Genomic DNA, 13,773 nt, shown 5'->3' on the forward strand with positions numbered 1-13,773 from the left:
GCTGATTAACGAAGTCTACCAACTTATAGACTGATGAGCCACGTGCTCATGGTGATCACTTGTCTGACCGAACACCCACTTGCTCGGACATTCGCTTATTGGGACACCTATGTGCTCGGACCTAACTCGATGACCCTACAGATAGTCCCAACTTGATGCCCCTACGTATGGCCCCAATTCAAAGACCCGACTTGCGGACCCGATCCGCGGATCCGACACATAGACCCAATATGCGAACCCGACAAGCAGACCCGAGTCATGTCGAGAATCAACTCATACTGAGTGCATGTCGACATAAAGTAGATACTTGCAATGAGGAATACCACGAGCCGAGCCGCCTCGCCGCGAGCATAGCCTCTAGCCGAGCAGCCTCGTAACGAGTATCGCCTCCAGCCGAGCAGTCTCGTAACGTGTGATACCTCTAGCCGAGTATTGCTTTATGTTGAGCATTACCTTGGGTTGATACTGGTTCAAGACATCTAGCCACTTCGGCCCGTACATGGATTGGATTTGAAGTCTCCAGCCAAAAGACTCCTTTGACTGAAGACTTGGGGGACTCCTGTTGGTACCATATATTGGGCCTCGTATATTTGGGCCTTGGGCCTTGTATTTGGGCCTCACACTAAAGCCCATACTTTGTAAAAGAGGAGGAGCCCCTTATTCTATAAAAGGGGACTCCTCCCCTCATTCTAAGGGGGGGGCAAAAGAGCCAAGCCTAAGAAGGCTAAGAGAAGCTATCATTACATTCAGGAGAGACCTCACACCACCGAGGCTCTCCTCTCCCTTCTCTTCTTTCTCCGGGGACTTCCCCCAAACACTTGTATCCATACACTTGCAGAGAAACAGAATCAACTATCAGTGTGGACGTAGCCCAAACCTTGGGGTGAACCACGATAACTCTTGTGTCATTTACATTACTTGCAGATTCACGGTCGGATTTACGTTGTTCCAAGACCATCCGGTTTTGTGCATCAACAGACCTTATTGTGCCTTTTTTTTTATAGTAGTGGGGAAGGTAAATTCCTTACCCCAATTAATTACAACTCTTATGATAATATCTAACCTAAGAGATATGATATAATCTACTAAAGATATCTCAAATACTCTATAATTTACACAATTACATTCCTATATTAAATATGATTGCAAAAATAGGATCATTTCAATGCTTGAAATTTTATGAAGTATGAGTAAATGAATAAATTCTTAAATATATATACTCGTAATCCAATAACTAGCAAATATTATACGATTAGAATTTATGCTTCCCTAGAATTAGATGCTTATTTCAACAAGTAATGCATAAGTCACTTAGTACTATAATCTAGTGGTATTCCTCTTTACTAATAAGTAAGATGTCTTAGATTCGATTCTAGTTAAAAACGAATTTGAACAACATTATTACTAACTCATTATGAGATTTAGCCCACTTATCATCCTTTAATATAAATAATAACTTTGGTTCAAAAAACAAAAACCAAAAAGCGACTTTATAGCGCACATATTTAGCATACACAAAAGCAAATTAAATGACAAATCCTAGCTTTTTCCCATTGTTCACTTGATAGTTGATGCTCCATCCATTTCATTGAATGAGTCTTTAAAATCTCTCTGACTTTCCACAGTGCCGAAAAGAAACGCAAAGAGTAGATGCAAAAGGAAAGGTCATTTCGAAAGCGACATGCTTCAAGGAAGCTACAACCCTACAAGCAAAATTGTGGAAAAAACTAACCCTCCCACCCAAACCCACCATCTTCTCTCCATCGCAATCCATTCAAACCTCTGGCTGCGGTGGAAACCTAACCCTCCAAACAAAACCCTCCATCAGGTTATTGCCTTTGACTCTCTCTGATTCTCGCTTTTTCTGGATCATAAGCAAAAAAAGGTATGAACTTTTAATCCCCTGCTTTGGATCTCCTCTGTTTTTGCACTGTCTTGTTTTGTTTCAATGGAGTTTGATCACAGAAAAGTCCTAGCACAAACAAATTTGAGTGAGCAATTAGTTTGTTCAATTCCTTGTAATCCACATCTGAACAAAGGGGGTTATTGCTTTCAATCTTGTTTCAAAACCTGCCCTGATGTCTGTAAGAAACTTATAGTCTATGTTGGTGGTGAGCTTGCTCCTCCAATTGTACCATACCCTCCTCCGCCGCCATCTCCTCCGCTGCCACCGCTAGCTGAATATTATTATCAGCCTGAATCTGAGCGGAAGCGTCTGATTGAAACGAGTATGACTATCACCGCTTGTATGATTGGGGCTGCTCTTCTTCTCGCTATTGTTTTCTCACTTGTTAGATTTTATCGCCGCCGCCGCGATGATTCGACGAGGAGGAGTGGTTCTTTCCCGATTTTGTTTGATACCCAACAAGATTTTCTTGATGAAGATCATGGTCCTGTTCTTGATCATCCCATTTGGTACATCCACACTGTTGGTCTCCCACAATCGGCGATTGACTCCATAACCGTCTGCAAGTTTCGAAAAGATGAGGGTTTGATTGAGGGAACTGATTGTTCTGTTTGCTTGAGTGAGTTTGAAGAAGATGAGAGTCTTAGACTTTTGCCCAAATGCAGTCATGCCTTTCACATCCCTTGTATTGATACCTGGTTGAGATCACATAAGAATTGCCCGCTTTGCCGTGCTCCGATTGTTTGTGACACTGCTACTGTTCAGGTGAGTGTCCCAGAGTCTGTTTCCAGTGGTTCGGGTGTGAGGGATAGCATTCAGGTGGAGAATTTGGAGGGTGATGAAGGGGTTGGAAGTGTTGGAAGAGGGACTAGTGAGGTTGGGGTTGGAGATGATGGGAATGTTTGTGAAACTCGAATTGAGGGAAGAAGCACGGAAAATTCGAGGAAGGTTTTGCCAAATTCCATTGTTCCTGTGGGAATTTGTGATCCAAGAGCATTCAGTGATTTGTCTGACAATCGACGGGTTACTGAAGAGGATGTTCAACCAATGAGGAGATCAGGTTCGATGGATTCATTATCTGCTTTGAGAATATATCGTGATGTGGCGAATGTAATTCCCGAAGAAGGAAGTTCGAATTCCCAATCACATGTAAAGAATATGAATTCGGGGATTGTTTCAAAGCATGGCAGTTCAAGTTCCAGCCTGTCCAAACTAATGAGAAGCTCTTCAATTGGGTTTTCTCTGCAGATGGGGCCAATATCAATGAAAAGGCCATTCGCATCTGGCAGGAAGCTTTTTTCATCCAAACATGGAAGGAGTCATAGCTCAATCCTACCCTTATGAAGATTTGGGTACCCTTTATAATGTCTCAAGTTTTGAGTCAGTTTCTAGCAAAATCAAGAAATCAATGGCCTTCTCAACGGCCTCTGCACCCTACCTACATGAGAAAAACCATCAAAGTTGGTATAGCGGTGTGTCAATACAAAAGAAAGACTGAAGCGGGTTGTACATTGAAATAAGGATTTTGGTACTGAAATTTCAAGTTTTTTAGGTTCTGAAAAGGTTAAGAAAAAAGAAGATATGGACTGCAACAAGTGGTCTCATGTTATTGCTTCTTATAGTGAATTTTCTGTTATTTTGTTAAAGTACGCAGAATGCGTGAAATCTTCAAGACAATATATACATTGTACTACAGAAATTTGTCTTAACTGCTGCTGCTGCTGCTGCTGCTGCAATATAAGCAAATTGTAACTTTGAATTATCTTTCTCGTTTTCGCTACATTAATTCCTCAAGTCTGCTTTTGCAATACTTCTGCATATTTGTCAAATGCCAGCCTATCATAGCCCTTGGCATAAGTCATTCCATAGCATTACAGTATACAGAGGCACATATATGCTTATGGAAATCGATTTCTCTTAAATGGTTTATTAAGTTGATACTGATTGATTGAAGTTTTTGAGTTCCAAAAGCATTTGAAGTGCTTTTTGCAGGAAGTACTTCAAGTACTTTTTCAGGATTCACTTGTATAGTTACTTAGGATTGGTTCAAAATTTTTTTTTACCAAAAGCATTTTTAACCACTCTTCCCGAGTGAGCGAGGGATTTTCAAAGTCCTAATGAAGTTAAATCCCTCTTACATGCATTTGTAATGTTATACAGTGCATTTCAAATCTCTCATCTTAACATTTTATGATCCACTCGAAGGACTTGAAAATTCCTCGCCAAACAATGCCTTGGGATTTTTAGGTTAATTACAATCCGATTTGGTGCTTCAAGGCAATAGCTGATTCAGGAACTTGATAGAACAGCATCTGAGTAAGTCTTCATGGATTGCTTGGGCCTTCTTGGACGGGTCCACTTTAAATTAACCAGGTAAGTTATATTTTGACATGGCAAATTTTCCAATGCGAACCGGTCTTTGAGGATCATTTGTGCGGACCAACGTAAATCGTTGGATTTAAAATTGAAAGTTTTGCATTTAGTTTGTCATTACTGGCGAAGCTACAGAGGGGTAGGGAGGGGCGGTTGCCCCTCCCCTTGTCGGAAGTGAAGCCCAGGAGCGACGGTCCGCCCCTCTGCTCTCGTCGAAAAACCAACAGCAACCTTGCAGCTGCTTAGACCCTACCTACGCACAATATCCAAGAGATGCTGCATTTTGCTGTTATTGCTATATTTTAAAATGAAAACAGGAGATGTTGGCAGTGATTTCTTCACTGAAAAAGGGTTTTTAATGAAACTTGTTAGTATTGATAAATTATGGACGATATTACTAAACGGACTTGGTAGTTTCCTTTTTTTTTTTGAACTTTTCAATCTTTTAAATTCGCCCCTCCCCTGCTAATTCATGGCTTCACCACTTATTTCTGCATTTAGTTTGTCAACTCCTCCTCCGCCCAAAACTCTTACGCGAGTGAATTAAAAAAATTTCATTTCAGCTTCACACCTAGCAACGTGTTTGAAATTTAGTCGAAGTTCCCCACCATTGTCGTCTTCGACAGCACCTTACTTCGTTCGAAATTTGTCAAATTGGTTCGACACAAAGGACGTCCTACTTGCTTACTTCAACTCGTGAGTCCTTGCTTCCTCTAAAATTGACGTCATACTTCCATTTGTTAACATCGGGGCACTTTTAGGCCTACGAAATGGTGTAGGCCGAGGTAAGGGACAAGACCAAGTAAGCCTAAGGCCATTTCCAACTGACCCGACCAAAGGATTGAAGGCCAAAAAATAGCTGGTTTTGACACAGAAGCCGTCTCCAACTTAGGGCTAGACCAAAGGGCTAGACCAAAGGGCTAGACCAAAGGGCTCGTGGGCCCCTCCCGGCCAAAAATTGGAGAACTGGCCAGCAAGCTGGCCAAGAGCAGCCAACCAGCCAGCCCTGTAGTCCAGCTCAAACACATCCTACCTGACGTTAGGTTATTGTTGTGAAATCTCATTCCTGGATTTCACTATTATAATCTACGTATTTGTATTATTGAAATTTTGTATTATTTCTCGAGAATTTATTTTAATTTGTTTGAATTTAGATTTTAATTAAACTATATATGAAGTTTGAAGTTGGAAATTAATTATTTAAAATCCGTAAACCTTTTGAGGTCACAATTTATATTTTCAAATAGATCCTGAAACCACGAACATATAGGCGAAAGCCGTTTGCGAGTCCGGATTATAACGGTATAGTTACGGACATTTGAAGTTGTTTTACTAAACTATAGATTTTAAATCAATTAAACTTCCACAAGGAAGAAGCCTAATTAGATTTAAGCAAAAATAAGGAGACCAATTAGCTAGAAGGAGAAAGACCAATCAAATTAAAGGGGGAAGGTTTCAAAGAAAAAAAGAAAAAAAAAAAAGAAGAGAGGTGGGGTCTAATTCTAACCCCATCTCTGTTTTGGGTGATCTTGGTGTCCATGGAAAGCTCTTGATGAGCCCTACATCTCTGTAGTGTTAGATTTCCCATTTTCTTTTCCATCCTTGTAGTTCGAAGTCACAAAGCCACGACTTTTCCGACGGTTTTATCATTTTTTCCGGTGATTCCAGCAACCATTTCCTTCGAGTGAGGTATGAAACTTCATGTACTCTTCATAATCTTCAAGTTTGTATGCTTGGTTCATGATTTCGTATTCATTTTAGAGTTGGGTGTTTAGAACCCTAGAAATCTGGTTTTCTTCGGTGAATTTGGACGGTTTCCAGTTAGAATTTATCATTGGCCTAGTTGTGAAAAGTGTTTCCCTTGTTGAGCTCTAGCTACCACATAAATTTGAGCTCATTTAGTTAATGTTGAAAATTCAGGTTTTCTATACCCTCTACTAGGGCTGGAAAAAAATCCCAAAAATACCAAACCGAACCGAAAATTTCCCGAAACCGAACCGAAAATTTCCCAAACCGAAAAATTCCCGAAATTTTGGTATGGGAATCGGTCTCACGTTTTTGGGATTTTGGTATTCCCAAACCGAACCGAAAAATATACATATATATTATTTAATTTTTAAATATATAATTAGAATTTTAATAGCCGTTGGATTATGTTGAGATTTAATCTCAACCGTTGCATGTAAATCAAAGTTATCAACCCCCCAACCCGTGTCTGACTCTCTCTCGCTCTCTCTCTCTCGGTCTCTCAACCTCAGACCTAAAACCTCACCTCACCTCACCTCAGTATCTCCTCGTCGATTTGTCTCTCCTCCCACATCCGTCGCCTGAATCCCGAATCTACCCACACCAGTTGTCATTCCTCTCAGTCATCACTCCTCACCTAAATCGCACCTTTACCCACTGTCCTTACCATTTGAATTCGGCTCCTAAATCGAGATTTCGGTCTCATTCCGCACTCCTCCTCCTCACTACAAAAGGTAAGAAATTCCTGCAATAAACTCAACCAAAGTTCATACAAATTGTTTGATTCCAAATTCGATTAGAAAATTTGAATTTAGGTTTCTGAATTAGGAATTTCTGAAATTAGGGTTTCTGAAATAGGGCTTTTGGAATTAGGGATTTTGAATCGACGGAGAGGTTGCAGAAGGAATACGAGAAGTTAATGGAGTGTGGTACAAGCTGCTGTTGTTGTTCCCTTGTTTGTGTTAAATTAAATATATGAAATCTGGGTCATATGCATTCGAACAGACCGAGGCATTTCGCTTCTTTCTTTGTTTGTTTTATATTCCTTTTGGGTGAGGGGATGAATGAGGGCCGTGGGTTGTAAATGGTGTTGATTAGTATTGGACTCGGAATATGGATTAAAAACATATTGATTGCAGGGAAGTGGATTAAAAAGTTAGTCTAAAATGTTACCATGATATATCAATTTTCTTTTGTTGTCCATATACAGATTGTTAACTATTACATATTTGAAAAATGGTTTCATATTGGAGATTCTCTGAAACTTCATTTTCGATTTAGCAAGCATTGAGAACTTGTTTTTGCTCTTTTCTTTCTCTCTGAAACTTCTAATGACTAACTGATTAGATCCTCAAGCATTTGCATAACATTATCTGTGCTTTTGGATCAGATCTGAGTGTACTGCACCCGCTGTAATAACAACTCAAGTGTATTCGGTCCTTGGTTTGAATTGAGGTTTTTTAAGGTTAGTACTATATCTTCATTTTTCATTCACATGTTTGTGTTGTTTATGTCGTATGGACATTAGTTAGATATGAATAAATATGAATTCTCTTTATGAATAGATATGAGTCATATCACTCTTTAATTATGTTTCCTCTTTATGAATATATATGAATTCTCTTTAGTTCTCTTTAATTGTTTCCTCTTACTTTGCACATATTGAATATCTTAATGTTATTGCATTTGAATTGGATATGTGCTGTTGTGCTTTATTGATTGGAATTTGGATATATGTTGAACTGTGGTTGTGATATATTAATGTGCATTGTTATTTTATTTGTTAGGATGGACGGGTCTAGTAGCCAATCTAGTACACCTAAGGTCTCGGTATTAGGAAAAAGAAAACAAACCCAACCTAGTGGTACCCTTCAACTAGGCACTCCCTCACCTCAAGATTATTTGCATAATGATTATTATGAAGATTGTTGGGAAGAGGGGGAAGAGGGGGAAGAGGCAGTAGAAGAAGAAGAAGTAGTGAGACAATGGGATGGTCCTCCTCGGAAAAAGGGCAATAGGAGAAAGGGTCCAAGTCCGGCGTGGAACGATGCTAAGAGGGTAACGATCACCGATAATAATGGGGAGAGATTGTTCATGGCCGAATGCAAGCATTGCAAACTCTTAGTACCAGCACACCCTAGAACTCATGGGACGGTGGGAATTCTTAAGCATTTGAGGAAATGCCCGGGTTCTAGTCTCTTTGAGAATGTGGATCCGAACCAACCTACATTGACACAAGCAAGGATGAGAGGTCAGGTTGTCACTCATACTTTCAATCAAAAAAGACTTGATAGGAGATGTGTGAGGTGGATTATAACAGCAGAGATGCCTTTTAGGGTGGTTGATCAAGAGGACTTTCGAGCTTTTATTCGTGACTTGAATCCAAAGTACAAACTTCCTACTAGGCATAAGTGGGCGGCGGCAGTTTTGGAGTTGTATTTTGAAAACAAGGCAAAAATAAAAAGTGTGATTGAAGGATTGAGAGTGAGTATCACAACTGATACTTGGACCTCGATTCAAATGATAAACTATATGGTCATCACGGCCCATTTTTTGGACGCTAATTGGGGATTGCATAAGAGGATCCTAAACTTTGTCCAAGTTACTCTCACAAGGGTGATGATATTGGAAGATGTCTAGGGGTTTGCTTGAATGATTGGGGCATAGACAAGGTGTTTAGCATTACCGTTGACAATGCTAGTGCAAATGACACCGCTATTGCATACATGAAAAGAAGACTCAAGTCAAATGGTACTCTTTTACTTGACGGGGCTCACTTACACATGAGGTGCGCTTGTCACATCCTCAATTTGATAGTTAAGGATGGAATGGTGGAGCTTAGTAGGGAGATTGATGCCATAAGAAATTGTGTGAAGTTTATATACTCATCCCCTGTAAGGTTGGAGTCTTTTAGGGAATATTGTGTCTTGTTGAGATTTGATAGGATGTCAAGTATCCCCTTTGATGTTGTCACAAGGTGGAATGCCACATATCAAATGCTTAATAGTGCTTTCAAGTTTAAAGAAGTGTTCTCTAAGATGGCATTTGAGTGTGACTCTTTTATTGCTTACTTTAAAGAGGAGGTCTCGAAAGAGGTTAATAGGGTGACAACAAAGGCCAAGCGGGTGGGTCCTCCGGAGGTGGTTGATTGGGAAAGGTTGGTGAGTTTTGCTCACTTTCTCAAAAAAATTAATGATGCCACCTTGACATTAAGTGCAACCCTTACTCCAACGTCACACTTAATACTTAGCAAGGTAATTGCCTTGCAAGTGGAGATAAAAGAAAAAAATTTAAATGCCTCTAATGCCACTTTGCAAAGTGTGGCTACCTCAATGAAGCTCAAGTTTGACAAATATTGGGGTGACTTTGAAAAGGTGAATCCTATTCTCTTTGTGGCCCAATCACTCGACCCGAGGTACAAATTTGATATGTTGGAGACAAATCTAGAAGAGCTCGGCTATGGATGTAACAAAATAAGGGAGGAGAAAGTAAGGGTTAAAGGCTATGTAACCGAGTTGTATAATGCATATAAGGAGGGAGTGGTCCTTAGTGGTAGTAGTGGTAGTAGTACTAGTAGTAGTACTACCTCAAATGTGGAGCAAAGATCAAGTGTTGTACTAGATGATGGGGCAGGGGGTGTGATGGTAGATATTGATGTTGCCTCAAGGATGGCAAAGAAGATCCAAAGAAAGAGAGCGGAGGCACAACAAAATGAGATAGCCAATGAAGTGGATATGTACTTCAATGATCCACATCAAAGCCTAACATATAAGGGTTTCAATCTTTTGGATTGGTGGAAAGGAAATTGTGGTCAATATCCAATTCTTAGTAAAGTTGCTAAGGATGTATTGGCCCTTCCTAGTAGGACCGTTGCTAGTGAGAATGCTTTTAGTCTTGGTAGGAGAGTTGTTGATCCTTTTAGAGCTTCCTTAACACCTAAAATGGTTGAGGCTTTAGTGTGTACTAGTGATTGGCTTAGACGAAAAGAATTTTGTTTCTACAAGGAGCCTACACTTGACGAATTATATTTCTACGAGGAGCTTGAACGCTTAGAAAGAAGTAAGCAAACAATTTAATTTCCTCTTTTATTTTCTTAGTATTTATTATCTATTACTATTAAACTATAATTCAATCTAAATGATTTGTGGTTTATTGTTGTAGGCATGGCTAATTTGGGAGGTGAGGAGAATACAACACAAGAAAATAAAATGCCACCTCCACCTCCACCTCTTCGACCACCTCAAGTTGAAGTTCAACGTCAAAATCAAATTAATCAATCACTACCTCCACGAACGACCACGACCACGACCACCCATTTTAAAGGGAAGGGCTCAACCATCAATATCAAGGGGAATGGCTCAACCATCTACATCATGGGGAAGAGTACAAGCATCAACAAGATCAAAGGGCCGAAGAGGCCAACAATCTTCATAAACGTTAAGCTTTGCTTTTTTGCATTTGGTTTGTAACTTAATTATTTTGAAACTTTGGCTCGTAACTAATTTTTTTGCTTTTGAGTTTGTTACTTTAAAACCTTTGCTTGTAATTAATTTTTTTTTTTGCTTTTGGATTTGTTACTTAATTTATTTTTATTGCATGCATGTGTAGTAGAAATTGAATAGGCAAATCACATATGCTATTGCTAGAAATTAAATAGGCAGATCAGATCACATAGCTACTAACTATTGTGCACAGATTCAGATTTCAGATTGCATAGCTATTGACTATTGTGCACAGATTTGTGCACAGATTCAGATTTCAAATTGCACAGATTGCACATATTGCAGATTTTAGTCTAACAACAGATTGGGCCGCATATTGGCATTCTGCCCAAAAGCCCAAATTTTCAATATAAAATGTTGAATTTTAGCCCAAAAGCATAATATGTCAAATTTAGTCCAAAAGCCCAAAACCATTTTGGGATTCCCGATTGTCCCGAAATCTCGAAACTATTTCGGGATTCCCGAAAATTTTGTTTGGGAATCAGGATTAGGGTTTCGGTATGGGATCCCATACTAAACCACCCCTACCTTCTACCTTGGCTACCACCATGTGTGGTGGTACCGTCCATGAGTGTTGTCTAAGTACCAAATACCTTCTAGTGACCCTATGAACCTATGTCTAGCTCGGTTTCCTGAAACTCAATTGTTTGGTGTGGTGATCAAATTGGACCACCACTTGTTTGTGTGATTGACGACAATCCGATCGTTGGATCGTCGTACAATTTTATGAGCACCCTAGTTATCAGTTGTTGGACCTTTGAGAACTTACGGATCAGAAATCTGATATGTGGATCTTCCGGATTGAATAACCTTAGATTGTTGACCTTAATGGACCTACCTTATCGACGGTTGACGTTCTAGTCAAGGTGCTCTACTCTAGAGTGTCGTTTATGTCTAGTTTGTTGTTGAGGCTTGATGGAGCTTAGTTGGCTCATCACAATGACGTGTTGTTTCCAGTTGACGTGTGTCTCGATATATGTATTAGTTGCACCATCTTGAGTTATACTTGTTTATTGAATGTGCTTTCTATTAAATTGTTATTTTTATTTTTAGCATCGATCTATGTTTATTAATTGTGATTCGACTGTAGCTTGGAAACGTTTATGAAATGTGGTTAGATATGTATGATTAGTATGATGTGTATGATTGTTTTTATGACGATGTGAACCCAGAATCTTATGAGAAGTATTATGTAGAACTTTTATGCTTGTATGATAAGATAGTTAGTGGTCATAAGAAGTTGATAGTGCAAGTGATTACGATGTAAATCATAGCGGATGAGATAAGGGTAAGTGGTTTGTATGTTGATCTAATTGCACCATGTAGCAGTGGTACATGGATGGTCCTGCTTGGTTAATCCGCGTTGGGGGACCATACTATTTATGGATCGTGCTTGGTTAATCCGCGTTGGGCGATCTTTATGGCCATTTATATTTAGGGGTGATCATGCTTGGTTAATCCACGTTGGGTGATCACTGATTAATAGTTCTGTAGGTGTGACTCTGCTTGGTTAATCCTCGTTAGGGGGTCACTACCTACTTGGTTATCTTAACCCTTCTTGGTTAATCCACGTTGGGGGGTCAATAGTGATCATGCTTAATTAATCTGCGTTAGGTGATCACTTCCTAATAGCTGTAGGAGTGACTTTGATTGGTTAATCCGCGTTGGGGGGTCACTGCCTACTTGGTTACTTTCTTAGGGGTGGCTCAGCTTGGTTAATCTGCTTTGAAGGGCCATTTCTTGCTTGGTTACTTATGTAGGCTTTGGTGGAACTGCATCCCTCTAGCCTTAGTTTTTTTATGTACATATGAATGATGATTTTGAGAATCTTGAGGTTTGAATTAGAAAAGCCGTTGGATGTCTGGGTGACTCCTTCGGAGTTTGCAGTGACTTGATTATGATTTGATAAAGCATGATTCTATGCTCGATGTTTATAGATTGTGATCGATGGTCTGTTTTTACTAAATATCACATACTTGTATTATTGTCACTCACCCGAACCTCGCAATTTATCTAAGTGTCTGATTAGCCTAATGTACCATTTCCATGATGTAGGCATTGATTTTACATGTGACGGATCTGGGTAGATTACGTGAAACCGCTTGATATTTTAGATTCCATTGAGTGGTCCAGAATCCTTGCTCTTGCTCATTTTCCATAAGGTTAGTCTAGAACCCTAGATTCGAGTGAACGGGAATTACCCGCACTAGACCTTGTGATTATAAATTAGATTTACCATGTTTATTACTTATAATCCAATTAGGGAATTATATAGAGTTCTTTAATTAGATTCATAAAATGATATGTTATCACATTGTTTGATTAACGTAGTTAAATGCTAAGATCATGCATCTTTAATTCATGAATTGTTTAATTGACGGGATTGTGGAATGACGTTGAATATGATTGTTATTATTATAATTATTTTAGTTGATCAAGGTAGCTTGAGAATAATATGTGCCTCGTTGGTTATTTGATATGTTATATGTTGTGGATGGAAGTATCGTGTTGAAAACATGGAATTTATATGATGGATGGAATGAGAATCTTGAACGGCATGTTGGTTTGTTTTGTAGCCTGAACTTGGTAATGTCATGCATTTCAAGTTCTAATAATTGATTACAAAATGCTATGTATTCCTGTTAGAACGCACTAGAATAAATGTCTAAATTAGTGAACGATGAACTACAAATGGCTTAATCCCTAATAAGGGTACATAGGCAGTCTAACGAGGAGGTTAGATGCAGCCATAAAGTATATGAAAAATTACTATGCAATTCGATTCTCGAGTTGTGATTTGCCACATCCCGGAGGCGGGGTATGTTGAGATACAAGTATTTGGTGACGTCACGTGTCGATTCTGGACGTATGTCGGGATCAGGGCATGACAACTGTTGGATTGCACTTTTTTTTTTTTGACGAAATTAAAAAAAAATTAAAAAATCTATTTTTTTTTCATGTAGATACCTAAGTGTTGTAGGCCTAATTGATTGAACTATATTTAGGACTAGAGAGGGGAGAGGGCCGGCAGTAAAAAAGAGAAGAGATGTGTAATTCTGAGGTGTATGTTGTATCACCCTATTAAGCCTTTATTTATAGTAGTAGCATAGATTAAATCCTTACTCTAATAGGATTACAACTCTAATATGATATTAACTACTAAAAGGAATATTCCAAGATATCCATAGATACACTAGGATTTACACAATCACATTCCTAATCTAATAGGACTGCAACACTCCCACT

At 39.2% G+C, this 13,773-nt stretch overlaps 1 protein-coding gene across 1 annotated transcript; it reads left to right on the forward strand.

The window, feature by feature from the left end:
- The first annotated feature begins 1,623 nt into the window (after positions 1-1,623).
- On the forward strand, positions 1,624-3,665 carry LOC126628492 (RING-H2 finger protein ATL54-like). The gene has a single exon (XM_050298194.1). It carries the CDS (start codon positions 1,949-1,951, stop codon positions 3,248-3,250), a length of 1,302 nt encoding a protein of 433 aa, XP_050154151.1. The 5' UTR covers positions 1,624-1,948; the 3' UTR covers positions 3,251-3,665.
- Positions 3,666-13,773: the final 10,108 nt, after the last annotated feature.

The sequence above is a fragment of the Malus sylvestris genome, chromosome 1 (genome assembly GCF_916048215.2).
Source record: "Malus sylvestris chromosome 1, drMalSylv7.2, whole genome shotgun sequence".
Taxonomy (NCBI): domain Eukaryota; kingdom Viridiplantae; phylum Streptophyta; class Magnoliopsida; order Rosales; family Rosaceae; genus Malus; species Malus sylvestris.